The 20982-nt window shown below is 39.1% G+C and overlaps 1 protein-coding gene across 1 annotated transcript in view; it reads left to right on the top strand.

Annotated features, from left to right (window-relative positions):
• The window catches only part of LOC121375991, a 36162-nt gene extending 21892 nt beyond the window's left edge, over positions 1–14270 (top strand). The window contains exons 4-7 of the mRNA XM_041503741.1: positions 1540–1772; positions 3525–3590; positions 7834–8103; positions 13362–14270. Coding sequence (XP_041359675.1) covers positions 1540–1772; positions 3525–3590; positions 7834–8103; positions 13362–13678 — 886 coding nt within the window. The 3' untranslated portion in view covers positions 13679–14270. The remainder of the gene's footprint in view (positions 1–1539; positions 1773–3524; positions 3591–7833; positions 8104–13361) is intronic.
• Positions 14271–20982: the final 6712 nt, after the last annotated feature.

Genomic DNA, 20982 nt, shown 5'->3' with positions numbered 1-20982 from the left:
GGAGGATTAAATACTAACATATAATAATACATAATACATGCTACAATAAATACAACTATGATACGCATTCTCTCTCTCTCTCTCTCTCTCTCTCTCTCTCTCTCTCTCTCTCTCTCTCTCTCTCTCTCTCTCTCTCTCTCTCTCTCTCTCTCTCCCCTAATCTCTGTCTCTCTTTCTATCTCTCTCTATTTATCTCTCTCTTCTCTTTCCGTCTCTGTCTGTCTGTGTCTCTCTCAGTCTCCATCTCTCTCTCTCTCTCTCTCTCTCTCTCTCTCTCTCTCTCTCTCTCTCTCTCTCTCTCTCTCCTAATCTCTGTCTCTCTTTCTATCTCTCTATTTATCTCTCTCTCCTCTTTCCGTCTCTGTCTGTCTGTGTCTCTCTCAGTCTCCATCCATCCATCCATCTCTCTAATTCTCGATCTATCTCTCTGTATAGAGGGGCATCTGTGTGAGTTCTCTGTAGTATTCTCTCTCTCTCTCTCTCTCTCTCTCTCTCTCTCCTCTCTCTCTCTCTCTCTCTCTGTCGAAGCCCATCTCTGTCTCTGTCTCTCTTTCTCTGATCTCTCTCTCTCTCTCTCTATCTCTCTCTCTCTCTACTCTCTCTCTCTCTCTCTCTCTCATCTCTCTCTGTCTGTCTCTCTGTCTATTTCTCTCTATTTATCTGTCTATATCTCTATCCCTCTCTCCCCTCTCTCTCCTATATCTATCTCTTCTGCGCTATATCTCTTCTCTCTGTCTCTATCTCTCTCTCTCTCTCTCTCTCTCTCTATCTCTCTCTCTCTCTCTCTCTCTTCTCCTCTGTTTCGTATGTCTCTCTCTCTCTCTGTCCTCTCTCCTCTCTCTCTATGTCTCTCTCTCTCCTCTGTCTATTCTGTCTGTCTCTCTCTCTCTCTCTCGCGCCTCTCTCTCTCTGTCTCTCTCTCTCCTCGTCTATCTCTCTCTCTCTCTCTCTCTCTCTCTCTATCGATAGTCTCTCTATTTCAATCTGGATGGTCTCTGTCGCGTGTTCTCTGTCTCTCTCTCTCTATCTCTCTCATCTCTCTCTGTCTCTACTGTCTCTCTCTCTCTCTCTCTCTCCTCTCTCTCTCTCTCTCTCTCTATCCTCTCTTTCTCTCTCTCTCTCTGTCTCTCTCCCTCTCTCTCTCTGTCTCTCTCTCTCTCTCTCTCTCTCTCTCTCTCTCTCTCTCTCTCTCTCTCTCTCTCTCTCTCTCTCTCTCTCTCTCTATCTCTCTCTTGCTACTAATGGTTTCCTCTGATGACAACGAGTCAGAAACCCGCTACACTTTTTCCATTAGCAGCAAGGGATGTTTTATATACACTTTCCTACACACAGGAAAACACATACCACTGGCTTTTGACCAGTTGTGTTTGCCCAGACGTAAAGCGATCGCCTGATGCTTTTAAGTTGTTTAGGGAGGGAAGGTGGATTTTTTTTTTTTTTTTGGGGGGGGGGATGGGCTTTGTTTTGTAAGTGGCTTTTAAAAGTACTCATTCTGTTTCAACTACTACTAGTGTTATATCGTTGTTGTTGTTGTTTCAGTGTATTTCTGGACGACACGTACTACTGGATCGGGCTTCAGAGACAACCTAATAAGCAGTGGATGTGGCTTAATGGCAGCCCTCTGGATTTAAATGCAACGACGTCATTTCCGCTGCGACCGGAATATGAAAACAATATCACGTGGGACTGTGTTTTGTGGGACGTCAAGCAGCCCTTTTTTGTGCCTCAGGATTGCAGCACACCTTCGCCTTTCATCTGCAAGTTGACTCAAGGTAGAACATGTCCGCTGTAGTTTAAGATTTGCATCATTCAAACATTGTTTTGAAATGGCTCCATATGATATTAAGGTTAAAGAATAATAAATAAAAGTTTAAAAAGAGGACGAACAAAGAAACATTTAGGGCCGAATTTACATAGCCTGTTTTTGTCTTACAAACGTGTAACTGCGTATATTTACAATGCTTAAACATCCTGATTACAAAAAACAGGGCCCAGTTTCACAAAACTTCGTAAATATATGTTTTTCTTAACCTGTATATAACGCAACTTTGCGTAAGTCCCATGTCTGAGCCCAATTTCACGAAACATCGTAAGTCTAGTTTTGCACGTAAACGTAAATCTTCGACTAAAACAGTTTTTATTACTATTATAGTACAAAAACATATAGTTAAAAGTACACATATTTCATTTTCTTTTGTCTTTAAAATGCTCCATCTTCTGTAATGATGTAATTTTCTTCATGAAATAGATGTCAAACACTTGTAAATGTATGCCCGGTGTAACTGCTAGTTGTAGACGTAAACTTATGAATGTTTTATTAAATACGCCCCAGTTCCTTTGTAAATTCGCCTTTTGGTATTTTGAATTGATGGTTGTCGTCTTTATTTAAAGATAAACAGCTATATCTTGGCATGTGGTTTGGGAATTGTCATTTAGGAGAATCTATAACTTCGTCAGTTAGTTAATCCTCGGATATATTATTAGAGTGGAAGCTGCAATCTCAAAATGGATTAACTTGCTTATAATACATATTAAATTTCCAATAAAAGTAACCAGCAATCAAACGAGTAATAACTGTAACTGTTCATTATTAGCACCAACTACCATTGTTATAGAAACATAATGCAACATCGGGTAACAGAGCATATTGCATATATTTATCTACCTACCTATCTACCTACCTACCTACCTACATACATATATATATATATATATATATATATATATATATATATATATATATATGTATGTATGTATGTATGTATGTATGTATGTATTTGTGTGTATGTATGTGTGTGTGTGTGTGTGTGTGTGTGTGTGTGTGTATTTGTGTGTGTATGTGTGTGTGTAGTATGTGTGTGTGTATAGTATGTGTGTGTGTGTGTGGTCTGTGTGTGTGTGTATAGTCTGTGTGTGTGTGTGTGTGTGTGTGTGTGTGTGTGTGTGTGTCCGTTTGTCTACCTGTTATCTATATATTTATCTATCTATCTATCTATCCATCAACCGACCGATCGATCTAGCCATCTGTATGTCCGTCCATCCATCCACCTATCTGTCCATACTCAATACCAGTAATTCTCTTGAACTGTTATCCCTGTCGGAGGTCGGACTCGGGATCGGCGTGTTCAAAACCCGAGTGGTATATGAGCTTGTTAAACTAAATTTGTTACCTACCTAGCTACCTTGAATTGTTTGCTGGACGCTTAGATGAAATTGGAAATGACTGCCTCGATATATTTTTAAATATAATTGCATTAAACTGTTAACATTTAATTTGTTTTACAGTGTCACCATAGCCGATGTATTTTTCGTGCTGGGGTGTCATCTAATCTATTATATTCTATTTACAGTGAAAACTGTCAAAATCGGATTCTGAAGAAAAAATAATTCTGTCAAAACCGGACAGATTTCATGGTCCCGAATTGTCTATTATTAAAACCTGATAAAACCGGAACCTGTTAATTTTGGAAACCGGATTATTGTTTTGTTCAGAAATGTATAATTATTATATGTTTGATTTTCAGCTTTCAACTGTGACTATAACAACAAAGGCAACAAGGTTCTGAATGAAACGGGTATCGTGACCTACAGTAAGTATTTGTCGGTGGGGGATACTAATACAGGTAAACCTGCCTAAACCGGCCACAGATAATAAGAGACCTCCTTACTATTTTCTAGAGCTCGTAAACTATAATATATTTGTAGTATTATTAAAGGGACATACCCCAGTTTTTAAACTATTTTTGACTATTATAGCCTTTTTTTGATAACTGAAATCATACTGTACTTAGATTTTACGTTTTAAATAATCAATTTCCGTACATTCGAAGTGTTTTTGGTCATCCTGGTGTTTTTAATATCACAAAATGCATTTATCATATTTGTAAAAACGCACGTGCGTCTGAGAAGTAACAGTTATGGAGTCGATTTTTAGTCGATTTTTAGAGGGTATTTCACCATTTCAAAGTCACAGACTTTCACTCAATTGTAACTTTATCCAAATGTGTTACAGGCTTGTAGATTAAAGCCCCAGTCACACTGTCAAGACTCGTCTGGCCGGATCCAGGACGGATGAAAACCTCACGGATGCATCACGGTTTAACTACGGTTTTCGACGGATAAACCAAAGATTATTAAGGATAGGGGTTAGTTGACAACGGGGAGCGCTACGGATCGCTAAGGATCGGTACAGTTTTGTACGGATCACAACGGATTGTCACGAATGATGGCGGGTCGTATCCGTGGCTAACCCGGCGTCCTGATCCTTGACAGTGTGACCGGGGCTTGAGGCCGGGAATTACTACGATTAAGTACGAATAAGTACGGTTTAAGTACGGTTTAAGTACGGTTTATTGTGGATTAGAACGGATCATTACGGATGTACTACGGTTGTTCGATCCGTGATGAATTTTTGGACATGTTCAAAATGTTCACGGACATACAAGTACTACTACGACAGATCAGGGATTTAATACGGACAGCTACGGACCTAATCCTTGACAGTGTGACCGGGGCTTAACTAAACTTAGTGTTAATTTTCACGGTTTGAAACTAGGATCTGTCCCTTTAACATCTAGTTGTTGAATGGCAGCTATTTAGTGGTATTATACGTACATGTATATATTTGAATGCATGTTTGTTGATTTCCAATTTGATCATTGTCCCGTAGCTATATTCATTATGTATCACACAATGGTTTGATAATCGTTTTCAGTGGCGGATCCATAGAATCCATTTAGTGAGGGAGTGGGGTGAGAGGGCAATGAAATGTTGCCGAAAGCCACAAAAGTTCTCAAAGGGGCTACTCGGATTCTCCAACGTAAAAAAAAAAAAATATATATATATATATATATATCGCAAAATGTAAGGGGTCCTTAGATCCGCCACTGGTAATGTCATCCACGAATTATTGTTCTTTTAACTTAGAATGCCGGTGGGCGGGGCTTGAGCTCACATTTAACAGAACCTGATGTGTTTTTTTAGACACAGTTGCGCAGGTTTTCTGTGAATGTGACATGCACATTATTCAATGAGTTTGCTTTGTTTAACGACACCACTAGAGCATTTTGATTTATTAAGCATTGGCTAATGGATGTCAAACAGTTGGTAATTTTGATGTATAGTTTTACAGATGAAACCCACTACATTTTTCCGCAAGGGATCTTTTATATGCATCATCCCATAGACAGGATAGCACATAACACGGTCTTTGATATACCAGTCGTGGTGCACTGGCTGGAACGAGAAATAGCGCAATGGGCACACCGACGGGGATCGATCCTATACCGAGCGCGCATCAAGCGACATTAAAAGATATCGTTAAAAAAAGTTACCATTCTAGGAATTGACCGATATAAGTTTAGCGAATGGGAGTCTGGTTGGTTTTTTATCGATCTTTCGTTTCCTAACATACACCTAGAAACTCCTAACAGGACCTGAACGCCCATGATTAACTCATCCTTTAATCACTGATGATGCTGACCAAAGACATGCATTTAGTGGCATTCCCAGTCTGGAGATCGTCGCGATAAGACGTGTTTGTGCACACTGCACGTGCTTTCGCGGGTCGACTTGGGGATCCTTCACTTTTGTTGTTTTTGTCAGCGAAGTGAAGTTTTCTACTGGGATGTATGCGGCCATTGGAACTGATTGAACGCTGGAACGCTTCTCGTTTCGACAGTCTGCACCACCAGGTTGGATTCTTTTTTAGCGAGATTCCTTACCTGCACGTCATTTCTCCGTCTGACTATGTTGACTTGTTTTTTTTCGTGACTCGTATGACGGTCATTCTGCAGAACGCCACGGTTGTTCGCGTTTAGTCTCTACATGTCCGAGCCTGTCCTAGCAGCACTGGAAGATTGACCGCCCCACTCTAAGAAGAAATAGGAAGCGGGGTCGGCCCCTGGTTTTATTGTGATACCATCTCGTATCCTCCGGAGTCGGGCCCGTCCGCACCACTATACCAACCCATGACGACTGGACTATACCCTAGTCTGATTCTCTCTCTCGTTCAGACGGATCCGGCTTCTCAAGATCTGTATTTCAGCACAGCACTACAACTTCAACGTCTATTGACTGTCAATCTAGGGGTTTTCTTGACGGGATGCAACCCATCTCGTCCCTACAAGCTGTGCACCCTAACGGCCTTAACGAGGCCAATCACGTGGACATGTAGATCGGACTTTAAACTTTTAGACCTTCGTTCAAAAGTTTATGTCGAAATTACTTACTTTTTTTTAATATTATTAAATAGTCCGATCCTCTCTTCTTTCTTTTATTTATTTTTGGACTGTCTTTCTAAAATGCTCCAAATTATATAAATATTCGACCGAGCAGTCAATTCTTTTTATTTTTGGCTTGCAACTTCTTCATTTTTTTTCTTCTTTTTTAATTCTATTAACTTTTTTACTAATTGCTATTTTCAAAATTCTGCCCATTTTCAACTCTACCCCACCCCCACCCCCCACCCCCCACCCCCACCCCCCTCCCCTCCATCTCAAGTCAGGCCACCGATCTTATCTAATTTCTTTTTGACCACCCGATCTAATCTAGCGACCAAATTTAATGAGTAGAATTTTCTTTATTCATTATATTAGAGATGCGCATCAAAATTTTAAAGGCCCACAATTTAATTTTTGGATGTAAATTTCAAAATTGTCCGCTTAATGTTTTTTCTGTCCCGAGACAAACCCCTGGCTATCCAGAGACAGGCCCCGGGACGGACATGCTCGAAACTCTAGTGGTATATGAGCATGTAAAAATTATTCGCATTCGCATTCGCATTTAGTGGGCCGGGACCTAGCCCAGTGGTAAAGCGCTCGCTTGATGCGCGGTCGGGTTGGGATCGATGCCCGTCGGTGGACCCTTTGGGTTATTTCTCGTTCCAGCCAGTGCACCACGACTGGTATATCAAAGGCCGTGGTATGTGCTATCCTGTCTGTGGGATTGTGCATATAAAACATCCGTCTACTAATGGAACAATGTAGCGGGATTCCTCTGTAAGACTGTATTTCAAAATTATTAAATGTTTGACATTCAATAACCGATGCTTAATAAACCGATGTGCTCTAGTGGTGTCGTTAAACAAAACAAAATTTAGCATTTTGGTGATCGTGGACGAGCTAATATTGGCGCCTATCATTAAAGGCATACTGTCACAGACCACTGACCTATTTAATGGTCTAACAGAGTATTACCTGAACAAAAATAATTTGATTTGTCCCTAAATGTACTTTATTCAACCATCTTCATAACCACCATACTCTATTTATTAATGACATTTTGTAAAAATAATTGAATTATGGCAATAGTCCATAATTCAAAAACTAAAATTGCCGAGAGGGATGACATGGGTTTCACTTCATCATGGTTCAGTTAAGGTGATGCGATAGCTAGATTTGGTTTCCAACAATTAATGTAATTTTTATTTATTATCCATTTTTAGAGAAATAAGGTCCTTAAATCCGTGACAGTATGCCTTTAAATAAATGTGATACCATAGACATGACGGTAGTAGTCAAATTGTTTGCGAGCGCTCGACCTCTTGAACATGCCTCGGCTTCACAGCAGTAGATTAGTATGCATTTTTCTCGTTCCAACCAGTGCACCACAACTGGTCAAAGGCCGTGGCATGTGCTTTCCTGTATGTCGGAAAGTGCATACAAAAGATCCCTTGCTGCATTAGGACAATGTAGCGGGTTTCCTCTGATGCCTACGTGTCAGAATTACCAAATGTTTGACATCCAATAGCCGATGATTAATAAATCAATGTGCTCTCGTTAAACAAAACAAACAAACAAACAAAATAAAATAAAATGTTGTGGGTTTTTTCAGCTGATACGAACCATGTGTTGCAAGCCAAGACCAACAGTAACCTCGCAAACATCGCCTATGTTGCGTACAGCAACATCATTGCTGACCAATGCAAACAGAAGTGCGACAACTTCGACGCGGCAGCAACAGGGCGAGAGTGCTGGATGTACGAGTACCACGTGACCCTAACCGTCACGCTGTGTCGTCTGGTGATATCGGATTGGAAACCGGTTCTCGTTAACCTCCAGGATAGCTCGAACGCCATCCTCTACGCCAAGTATTGCGTTGAAGGTACCTCTTTATAGACTTTCTGTCTTTCTTCTTTTCTTTTTTTTCTTTTTTAAATCCCTCTCGCTCTCCGTCTCTCCTCTGAGATCAAAAGAGTTGAAGAAGAGTAATTTGAGAACATATAACCTCAGCAGGTTTCGAATTGTTGTCAGACTGGTTTATTTTACCCGCACACGGCAGACTTTTGTTGGCTGTGTGGGGGTAAATAAAACATTATTGACGTGACGTAATCGTTAAAATGGCCAACTACAGGAATAAATATCAATGATGTCGCGTCGTAGATGAATGGCCCTGGTCACTGAACTGAACTGAACTTTATTTACACTCAGGCCGTAGTATACGGCATATGAGGATATATATACATACAGCAGTCAATATAATTGTAACAAGATTATGGGTGTACATAAATGTACATAAATACAATAAATACATATTAAAAATACAAAAAAAATACACAGAATATCAGCCAGAAGATTTGAAAGTATTCATAATTAGATTACAAAATATAGAAAGTTTTCTAAGGACACCAGCTTTCTTAGAGTTGAATAATTTATAAAATTTATATATATTTGGTTTAGACTGACAGAAAGATGGTAAGTAACGCTTTCTTTCATTCTTAAAAAACAAACATGTAAATATATAATGAAACTCATCTCCGATATCGTAATTATTACACAAAGGACATATTCTATTTTGTAGTGGTACATTTTTCCATCTGCCCGTTTCAATTGGAATATTAGTGTTTGATAATAGGAAGCGTAATAGGACGCGAAATAAGCGTATCGCATCGCAAAATGCGTCACAAATAACGTGGTTCGCTAGGCAAATGCCTTTTTGTGTAGCAAAGGATTGCATTGTAATTAAAATTATATATTATTATGAAAATGTGCATGGCATTCAAGCATGGACTAAATTCGGTCTGTAATTTTGAAAGAAGCACAGCAGGTCGGAGGTCACATATTCCGTAAATATTCTGCATACCGAGGAGTACCGAATGCCCGACTCGGAACGCTTTGGCCGATACGAATTATTTTTTCGATTGACAAATCATATTCGTTAATATTCTTCGGAATTATCCGCGTTTGGGTTTTTTTTAATTATTATTATTATTATTTATTTATTTTTAATTAATAAATGAAATAGTTTCATTGTTTTTCATCGGTAATGTGGTACAACGAAAGCCAGTTAAACTTCAAAATAATTATTAGTGAATTATAGTTACACATAACTACATGTATCAAGTTTTAGAAATATTAAATCAAAACTGTACAAAGGTTAGACTTCAAAGGAAAAGTTGACGGCTGGATACCGCGCAAATCGACATTAGAAATGCTTCGCTGACGAATGTCATAACAGAACTAAAAAAGGATATGAAATTTTAAAGATTTAAAAAAAAAGTGATACCAAGAATTTGTTTTAGTCGAAAAACATTTTTAAATGTAAATTTTTTTATTCAGATGTGGAAAACATTGCGTTTCAAGTCATCTATATTTCAAAACACTTCCCGGAATAGCATGCAGATTAGTCCCATCGCCCCATCCCCCTCGCTAACTCCTGGGTCCACAAAATCATTTTAGATATCTTGAAATGTATTTTAACATTAAAGTGAACACGTTTGTATGTTTGTTGTTGTTGTTTGTTTGTTTTCTTTTCTTTCTTCTTTTTTACCCCTTTTTGTGGGTTTTTTTAATTAATTTTTTTTTTCCATTGGGTTGTCCTCTCCACAAGTGGGTCCATGAGCTCTTTTTACCTTACCCCCCCAAGAAAAAAATATTTGACATATAGTCTTAGAGAGGAAACCCACTACATTTTCTCCATTAGTAGCAAGGGACCTTTTATATGCACCATCCCACAGACAGGGGGTAGTACATACCAATGCCTTTGATATAACGGTCGTGGTGCACTGGCTGGAACGAGAAATAGCCCAATAGGTCTACCGACGGGAATCGATCCCAAACTGACAACGCATCAAGCGAACGCTTTACCACTTGGCTACGTCCTGTCCCGGCTAATAATAATGATAAATGCCTAATAATAATAATACTAATATGCCTAATAATAATGATAATAAGTTTATATAGCACTCTCCCATACATTCCGCCATTATATGAGGCATATCACATGACAACATATTTCACGCTGATTGGTCAGTGCAGTAGTTTTGTCGCCAACATTGTTGCAGTTTGCCGCACACGGACGATTTTTATTGTAGATGGTGATTTTGTTGCCAACAAAATTGAACATGTTCGATCTCTCCAATAATTGTGGGCAACATTTTTGTTTTTGTTACAAATTTCCGCACACGACCAACATTTGTCGAAAAACATTGTTGACAACAATGTTGGCCGACAAATGTTGGCCGTGTGCGCTAGGCTTTACTTGCCGTTATGCCCCTAAAATCTTACGTTGTCACAGGCAAGAAAAATGCCGCGCTGCCTTACCTGGTATGCCACCATGCCATTCGGAATTTTTTTGTTTTTAAAAAAAACAGCATTTTATTATTTAGAAATGACAAAGAATGTAACATGAAAAATCACATTTAGCAAAGTCGGGCTACTTGTTAACACAAAGTGACAGATTAGTTATACCAAGATGTAAAACAAATGTGTTAAAATGCCCATAAAAATAACGTTATTTACATCAGTTTAAGTTGACAACATTTATAAATACACATGTATATTCTTTGTGACTTACACATTAGTAATTTCAAATATCATATAAAACAATATATCTTTTTGACTTGGCAAGATGATTGGGACGTTGCAGTCACAAACACGCTTCATTCTGTCAATGGCAGTCCTCCTGCAAGTGGTGCAGGAAGGATGAAGTAGTCTTGTGTCGTGCCCGTATATTTGATGCATTCATTTATTTTAACCCTCTAGTGCACAAGTACTCAAAATAAATACCAACAATTATCATATCCATTCAACTTACAGGTCTTAGTGTACATTGAACACTTCCATGTTGATTTTTTAAATTTTCATAAATTTGTATACACTTTTAATAATGTAGCATATCTGCTACATTTGGGCATCTAAGGAAAATGCAGCATATATGCTACATGTTATTAACCTTGTAAAATACATTATTATGGCATATATCTGTATAAAAATATCCAAGACCATAAGGTGAAATAAATTTTGTCTCAGAAACTTGATAGAAAGTAAGCTGCCTTCATGCCCTTCTTTTGAAGGAAACGTTTGCCTTCGTGTCCCTCCAACTTGTCTTGGTGCCCTAATTTTTGTTATTAAACTGAAGGCAACACTTATCGTGCCCACCCCCCCCCCCCCCCCCCCACCACCACCCCCAAAAACATTTGAAATTCGACCCCTGAACCTCAGGACTCAGGACATAGCTAGCGGTCTTGACGTTTTAAGTATGTAACGTCCCTTGCCCCCCCCCCCCCCCCACCCCCCCCCCCCCCCCCCCCCCCCCCCCCCCCCCCCCCCCCCCCCCACTTTCCAAAAAAAAAAATCCTAGCTACGGCCGTGAACTTTATCTGAAATGGCTCCCCATAAGCTAACTTAATGACGGAATTAACCACTTATCTCAGTTTGGTTTTTACGTCGAGGTCTAGTTAAAATGCAATCTGTATAACGACACCACTAGTGCACATTGATTAATAAAGCATTGGTTCTTGATCATTCTGACATACAGTCTTCAGTCACATATTTCTATTAGGAGCAAAGACTCTTTTTACATGATCCCCACAGACAGGCTATTCCAAGTATAGTATGTATCTATAGACTTTGTATTTCCCGTACTCTGCTGAAAGTACTACCGGCCTCGGTGGCGTCGTGGTTAGGCCATCGGGCTACAGGCTGGTAGATAATGGGTACGGATCCCAGTCGAGGCATGGGATTTTTAATCCAGATCCCGACTTCAAACCCTGAGTGAGTGCTCTGCAAGGCTCAATGGGTAGGTGTAAACCACTTGCACCAACCAGTGATCCATAACTGGTTCAACAAAGGTCATGGTTTGTGCTATCCTGCCTGTGGGAAGCCCTTGCTGCTAATCGGAAAGAGTAGCCCATGTAGTGGCGACAGTGGGTTTCCTCTCAAAATCTGTGTGGTCCTTAACTATATGTCTGACGCCATATAACCGTAAATAAAATGTGTTGAGTGCGTCGTTAAATAAAACATTTCTTTCTTATGAAAGTACTTGACAGGCCTGTAGGAATACTATCTCGAATTGGGGGAGGGGGACACAATCTCTAACTAGGGGGACTCGGTCTTTAGTGGGAAGGGCACAAGCTAGATATTTATTAATATTGTTATATAGGCTATGGTACATTATCGTCATCCGCCCGTCAACATATACTTGTTATTGTAACCCAAGTGCTATATTTTGACTTTTTACATCAATGCATTTTGTTTGGGGGGGGGGGGGGGGGGGGCGTGGGGGGGGGGGGGGGGGGGGGGGGGGGGGGGGGGGGGGGGGGGGGGGGGGGGGGGGGGGGGGATACACTAATAGTTTTAAAAAGCAGAGGCAGCAACAACAACAACAACAACAAAATACAATATTTTTAGTTTTCCGTTCTTATTTTTCCGTTTAGGGCGGGATTTAGCCCAGTGGTAAAGCGCTCGCGTGGTCGGTCTTGGATCAATTCCCGTCGGTGGGCTCATTGGGCTATTTCTTGTTCTAGCCAGTGCACCACGACTGGTATATCAAAGGCCGTGGTATATGCTATCGTGTCTGTGGGATGGTGCATATAAAAGATCCCTTGCTTCTAAATGAAACGTGTAACGGGTTTCCTCTCTAAGACTATAATATGTTAAAATTACTAATGGTTTTACCCCGAAATAGCCGATGATTAATGAATCAATGTGCTCTAGTGGTGCCGTTAAACAAACCAAACTTTTTAACTCGTATATCAAAGGCCGTGGTATGTGCTATCATGTCTGTGCATATAAAAGATCCCTTGCTTCTAATGGAAACATGTAACGGGTTTCCTCTCTAAGACTATAATATGTCAAAATTACTCATGGTTTTACCCCCAAATAGCCGATGGTTAATGAATCAATGTGCTCTAGTGGTGCCGTTAAACAAACCAAACTTTTTAACTCGTATATCAAAGGCCGTGGTATGTGCTATCATGTCTGTGCATATAAAAGATCCCTTGCTTCTAATGGAAACATGTAACGGGTTTCCTCTCTAAGACTATAATATGTCAAAATTACTAATGGTTTTACCCCGAAATAGCCGATGATTAATGAATTAATGTGCTCTAATTTTAACATTATTTTTTCGCGTTTCTCCAGTTGAAAAGTTCACCAACTGTCCGATGGGAGAGGAGTGCATGTGCGGAAACGTGACATCGCCACCTACCGTGCAGCAGCTGATGGCGATAGTGGAAGAGACGAAGAAGCAACTGACCGTGGTCAAGACCAACCTCTCGGCCACTGTCCGGAGGAAGACCAGCGCGCCGGACCCCCGCCCCACGTCGATGACCATGGGTTACTTCGGAGTGTCGATGATGACCATCACGTTCGGTGGCCTCGTTCTCTTGGACTGCTCCTCGCTCATATCGGACTTCAAGATGATGTTTTACAACGTCCAGTGCAAAGGCGGGGACTGAGCATGTGATTAAAGCATGGTTCGACAAATCTAGTTAGCCCCCAGTCCTTGCCAGTGAATTTTTGGTCTGGGCTAGTTGAAATTATCTGCTGTTTTACTGTATTACACAGGGCACTAGTCAAAAGCTTCTGCATGCACTGGCGTGCCCGGGGGGGGGGGGGGGGGAATCCCCCCAGTCACATTTCTTTTTTCCCCCACCATGTCATATATTTTCCTGTCGCAACACAACATGCTTATAACTCATACTCAGTGTCGTTGCCAACCCTCAAAATCTGGGTGCCCCCTCAAATATAAAATCCTCGCTACGCCAGTGTCTGCGAGGGCTAGTGACTTTCGCAAACATTTGTCGAACACTGTAGGATGAATATTTTAAGTGTGTTGGTGGCGGGGGGTGGGGGTGGGGGAGGACTAATGGACAATTCCACAATATCTGTATGCACATTTTCAGGCAACTTTGAATTGCAAATACTTGTATTTTTTGGTTACATTTGTATCCAATGAATGAATGGATGAATGTTTAACGACACCCCAGCACGAAAAATACATCGGCTATTGGGTGTCAAACTATGGTAATGCAAATAAATAAAGTGATGATCAACATCAATATAAAAATTCAAGGTTTAAACAAAAACAGTGTAAAGAACTGTGCAAAAATACAAATACAAATATCACAGAATTTTACGGATACTGAATTTTACTCTAAACTTCAATGTTGTGCTGTATTGGCCATTCTCAAAGAGAATGTTACACCCCTGCACCACGGTGAGGTTACAGCACGCGCAGTGCATTTGTATCCAAGCATGTCTTGCGGTCAGGTTGATATCTGAAGACCATAAGCTACGCAATGCTGCAATAAAAATTAAGCAACATTTAGTGATCTTTGGTGGCCTTTTCATTAATAAGTGACTGACGTTAAAACATGTAACCTTATTGTAAGTAGTATCGTCAGTTAAGACCCATTAAATGACTACCAAAGGCTATGAATTTGTATGTGTGCAGCCTATTGAGTAGCTTATTGTGAAAGTAACATCAAGCAATGTGACGAAATTACAGGTATTTGAAATGAATTTTTTTACTAAAAATGTAACGTCAGTCATCATGGAATTACCCAATAGTTTTGAAAATAATAATCATAACATGTCAGAAATTAAGGAGGTGCATAAGGCGAACTCGTAATGAAGTGGGGATTTTGGGGGGGGGGGCTAATAGTTCTTAATGGGCCGTATTTAGAAAGCCTGTTTATGTCTTACACGCGTTAACTACATACATTTACAAGGCTAAAACACCTGTTTATATCTTACACACGTGTAACTACATACATTTACAAGGCTAGAACACCTGTTTATATCTTACACACGTGTAACTACATACATTCACAAGGCTAAAACACCTGCGTTTAACAAAAACAGGCTTTGTAAATCCGGCCCAATGTCGTTGTTGCTATTTCTGGTTTTTAGATATTTAATAATTGTCAATAATTGTAATACAAACAAAAGGTCTGACGCTTAAGGGCTCTTTCAGTAATTACGTAATAACTTTCCTGTGGTAATTCGACACGTAAATATTGATTATTACTCAATTATAAACGCTTTACACTCACCTTAGGTCAATGATAAAATCATTAACGCAACTCATCCATGAAAGATCAATGGAAAAACAATTTGTTTGGGGAAAATATATATGTTCTTCATAGTTGCTAAAATGAGATAGCTAGAATGACAAAGACTTTTTTTTAAAGATTTATGAAAAAAAAAAATTAAAAATCAATATCCAGTTATGGTTGAAGCATGTTGCCTTTGGTACACATCTCGAGATATATGGATTGTCTGTCCGGGCTATGGGTGAATGAGAGAACTCAGTGCAGTGACATTAAACCTTCCCACATAGCTGTTATAATTCAGCTGAGGAACTTAACGCCAGGGGCGTAGACTGGGAGGATTGGGGGTGGAGTGTTCGGACAAATTGCACCCTCACTCTCGCTAGATTAAAACAATTTTACAGTGCAATGTTAGGCTATTAATATAGATGTCCAGGAAAAATGTAGACAAAAAAAGGTCCTCTCGGTTCATATTCTAGCCCCCCTCTCTCCCTCCCCCATCCCCCACATACACACACACAAACATAGATACCCCGGTCTGGACGAAGCTACGCCCTTGAACCTAACTTTTTTTGTTTTCTTTCTTTCTGTGTACATCCTTTTTAACAGTGGGTAAATAAATTTACCGTTTGGGTTACTAGTATGTGGCATTACTTTATAATAGAAAGGAAATGTTTTATTTAACGACGCACTCAACACATTTTTATTTACGGTTATATGGCGTCAGACACATGGTTAAGGACTACACAGATATAGAGAGAGGAAACCCGCTGTCGCCACTTTATGGGCTACTCTTTTTCGATTAGCAGCAAGGGATTTTTTATATTCACCATCCCACAGACAGGATATGTATGTCACACCATTGCCTTTTTGTTGTTTATCCTGTGTCACTGTTATCCATCTAATGAGTTTGTATATAATATTTTTATTTACACATTTGCGTCCGTATGGTTATGAAAGTCAAATCTGTTTTTATGGAAGAGTGCATAATCAAAGACCCCATTCTCTCTCTCTCTCTCTCTCTCTCTCTCTCTCTCTCTCTCTCTCTCTCTCTCTCTCTCTCTCTCTCTCTCTCTCTCTCTCTCTCTCTCTCTCTCTCTCCCTCCCCCTTGTGTTAAAAATATAATAGTGAGTTGTGTTTATTCATTTTTCTAACATGCAGCAAATGTATTTTTCTTTAGTCTTTTATAAAATGCAACTGTTTTGTCTCAGTATTAAAAATTCATTATTTTTACAAAGGCATTGAAACATGCACAATTCATTTGAGCTTACTTTCTACTTATATCCTGTACTTTTAATAGAGGTCAGCGAAGCTTTGACATTTTAACGTGTATGTTACTAATAATACAATGTGTAAACACATACTTTATGGTATTGGCGTATCCAGGATTTTATAGTGGTGAGGCCATTCACATTGACGGGTCCCTCACACCATTTTTGGGTGATATTATGGGGCGACACACAAATATAAAAGGTGGTGGGGAAGATATATATACTACACTGAACCAAGGCACCCCATCCTTGGCATTGCCAGCTTTTTGGGAGATAATACATTTTTTTTTTTTTTTAAACCGCGTCTATTTATCAAATTAGAAAATAATTATCCTGATTTTTCATTAATTTTAGATGTAAGATGTAAGCAGGCTCATAGTAACAGAGTAGGTGTCTATGCACACATACCAACCCCCCAACCTCCACCCCTCTAGATAGTGTGTCGTTCCCGCCTCCAACTCCAGATGTTGTTTCTACCGGCCTTGTAAGCACTGCATCTAAACTTTTCCCATGTTCTGTCCTCAAAAAGGTCACAGTAACCTCATACTTTTCAAGATCCTGCAACGTGTTCTGGCTCTTTTTTGCTCTCTTGTTTTTTTCTTTTCATCAAAGTCAGTGTAATCCCTGATTTATGTAAAGATGTAATTACGAGAATTGATTATCATGGGGTTTTTGTTTTGTTATTTGGAATGTTTGAACGTTTCCTATCGTTGTTACATAATTATCATGTTAGCTCTTTTACACTGCATAATATATTATGTTATGTGTTTTCCCCCAGAGTGAGCTTTTGTGATTTTATTTTTCGATATTTTTGGCCTGACTACAACGATATACAGACGTTAACGAACTGATATTTTATCGCGTTACCTGGATATGTATTGAATTGGTTAAAACCTTAAAATAATTCAGTGAGTACTAATGTAATATTTATTATTATTATTATTATTATTATTATTATTATTATTAATTGCATTGTTGTAATTGTTCATTTTGTATTATTTGTGTTCATTTATTTTCATTTTCTTTGACGATCATTTATCCCTTTTCAAACCCGTTCCTGCAATCTGTATTATGGTCTACATTCAATTTTAGAGTCTTTTTTTTTTTTTTTTTTAAATCTCAGAATTAAATCAATGTCGATTCAATTATTTTGTATTATTTATGAATAAGGATCAACAGTATTCAACAGTTTGTTCTGTAATATTATAGAGTTGTGTGCCTTGGATTTGTAAGTCGCGGTTGAAGTACATGTAGCCGTACACAGTTACTTCCCTTGTTCGCTTGTTGGTTTTGCACAGATCCATGTTTGATTTCGTTCGTTATGTTATTAACATGCTCCTATACCACTAAGGTTTCGAGCATGTCCATCCCGGGTTCGACCTCTGGAGGCCAGGGGCCCAATCCGGGGCAGAAATTACTTAGGATAATTTTGAATTTACGCCAATGGGGGTAGGGGGATTTTACTAATATATTTTTGAAGCGTCTTTTCTAATATAAAATTTAATAATAAAATAAAAAATTTGTAATTATACTTTTTGATCGCATTTTTGATCGGGCTTTTCTAAACTTAAAAAAATATATACTATCAGAGTTCTCTAAGTTAGCCCTAAATTTTGGAGGAGGCAATTTCCCAGGAGATTGGGCCTAGGCCACAGGAAGTGTAGTTAGTGGGGAGATAGAGTGTTATAAGGGGCACCCATCGTATCGGGAACTTCAATGTGGCCGGAACCGGGGGGGGGGGGGGGGGGGGGGGGCGAGTGGGAGGGATTCAGTCCCCCGGACATTCCTATCTCCCCCTACGGCCGAAACCGCCTACGCCCTATGGCACTAACCTACTTCCGGTGGCATGCTCCCCCCCCCCCCCCCGCGAACTCCCCCCAGTCAACCCAACTATCGTGCCCTCCAGTCTCGGTGCCCCTTGGACGTTAAGATCCAGCGGCTGGGTCACTAGGAGAGTGACCCAGTGTATCCGCTGGTAAACTGGCGGAGGAAAAGGAAGGTTTGCGTCCGGTGAGTCCCGGCAGAATGAAAACGTATCCTGATGATCCTGAAGTCCAGAGGCGACTCTCGGTTGACCACGGGAAACAAAACGTTATGTCATTCATCAGACGCTGTGATCCTTTAATTTAGAATACTAGAGGATGAAATCAAGGTATGTTTGAAGGCTAATTATTTGGAATAGGAAGTATATTATTATGCTTAGTGATAGCCAAGGAGTTATTTTTAAAAGTGGCAATTGGTTTGTCACCAGCATGGCAAACGGTTTAGCTGTAATGAGGCTTGGTATTCATACACCGGGTTTTCCTTGTGACAAAAGTGGGGCGTGATCATTTGGGGTAATTTCAAACAAGCTGATTTTATTTGAAAAATTTAATAGCTAAACCTTTATTCAAATGAGAATTTTTGTAAGGTTTGATAAGCAAAGTTTCCATAAATATATGTGTGATATCCGCCAACTCCCGCTTGGGTGTGGTTTGTATTGGTGTGAACATTGTCAAAAATACACCCAAAAGCATGCAGTTTGGACATATCATGATACAAGTAACACAACTATTTAGATAAAAATATTTAAAATAAGTCCTCTTTATAATTATGACCCTTTTTGTTATTTCCTTGAGACTAAAAATACCTGTGTCTGTCTTTATTTTTAAACCATAGGTGGGCATTTAGGATGCTATGTGTTGGTATGCATAAATCACTGCTGAAGATTCACAAATAACTGTGGTCTTCTACCTCAATAAAACGTTGGCACGGGTTGTCTCCCAGGAATAGATAAGGTCTTGTTTTAATTTCAAAATTATTAAAACCAGAATATCCCCTGTCCGCATTTCAGTTACGAATTCTAACCTCATGTTTTAATTCTGAGAAACAATGAATAACAGGGCCCGTGCTTATAAAACTTTTAGAATCCAGACTCGATCTCTAATGACGTCACACGCATACAGTTTGTATGGCGTTGTCATGACATTAGTGTCTCAGACGCTATTAGTCTCGAGTCTAGACTAAAAGTTGTATAAGCGCCAGGCCTTGTAGTCTTTGTATTTGTACATAGAGTTAGAAATTAGTGTTTGTTGTGTGTCACGAAATTAAACGAGAAAATATCTAAAGAAAAAAATAAACTGCACTTGAATATTTATTACTTGATATTGTTTGCTCTATCATCAAGCACAAAAAAGAACACACTGTTATGGATATGTTGCACCCCGATTTAAAGGCGAGATCGCTCAGCAACTGGTCAGCAAATGGAACAACAAAATGTCTGAAAATATATACATTTAATTTGTCATAAAAAGTGTTTTATTCAACCAGCTGCATAAACACCATAACTCACTTGTTATTTATATATTTATATATTCTTAAGCATATATATTTAGCCCACGTAACCATAAATCAAAAGTATATATATTTTGTCCCTTTTTTTAGCCGACTGAGATTAATTCCGCCCAGTCATTATTCACACTTAAACTTTAAACTAGTTTAACTAAACTGATATAACTAAACCAGTTTAAAGACCTACCTGAACAAAAATAATTCGATTTGTTCCTAAATGTATTTTATTCAACCATCTTCATAACCACCATACTCCATTTATTAATGATATTTTGTAAAAATAATTGAATTATGGCAATGCTCCATAATTCAAGAACTAAAATTGCTGAGAGGGTTGGCATGGATTTCACACCATCATGGTTCAGTTAAGGTGGTGCGATAGCTAGATTTGGTTTCCAACAATTAATGTAATTTTTATTTATTATCCATTTTTTTTAGAGAAATAAGGTCCTTAAATCCGTGACAGTATGCCTTTAAAATGTAAGACTGAACGCGATCTTTTAATTATATCGGTATAGCTGAAACACTTTGGTACGTGGTTTATTTAAACTGATATATCTAAAACAGTTTAAAATGTAAGTTTAGAAGCAAACTGTTTTAGATAAACCAGTATAAGGCGAAAGTGACAGTGACGTCAGAATAAATTGTAAGTGTGTTAGCAACAACCTAATAGACTCGTAGACCATTGTTGTTATAGCGTCTGGCACATGTGTAGATAACTATACTTCCGCTTTATACCGCTATAGCTGTTACACGTGTGAACATTCGTCATTTCCAACCAAGAGCGTTTTAGCTAAACCAGGGCCCGTGCTTATAAAACGTTTAGAATCCAGACTCAATCTCTAATGACGTCATATGCATACAATTTGCATGGCGTTGTTATAATATTAGTGTCTCCGATTCTATTAGAGTCTCGAGTCTAGACTAAAATGTTATAAGCACCGGGCCAGTATAGGTAAACCATTTTAGGTTTTTCAATTGTGAATACAGCTAATGTAGTCTTGTAAATACACCGATTAGCGCTTGTATCGAACTGTTTTTAAAATATATATGCAGACCTCAGTTTTTAAACAACACGACGTATTTTTCACCATTAGAGCCGTTTT

This window comes from Gigantopelta aegis, chromosome 6, assembly GCF_016097555.1.
Source record: "Gigantopelta aegis isolate Gae_Host chromosome 6, Gae_host_genome, whole genome shotgun sequence".
Taxonomy (NCBI): domain Eukaryota; kingdom Metazoa; phylum Mollusca; class Gastropoda; order Neomphalida; family Peltospiridae; genus Gigantopelta; species Gigantopelta aegis.
This window is presented reverse-complemented; position numbering and strand designations above follow the sequence as displayed.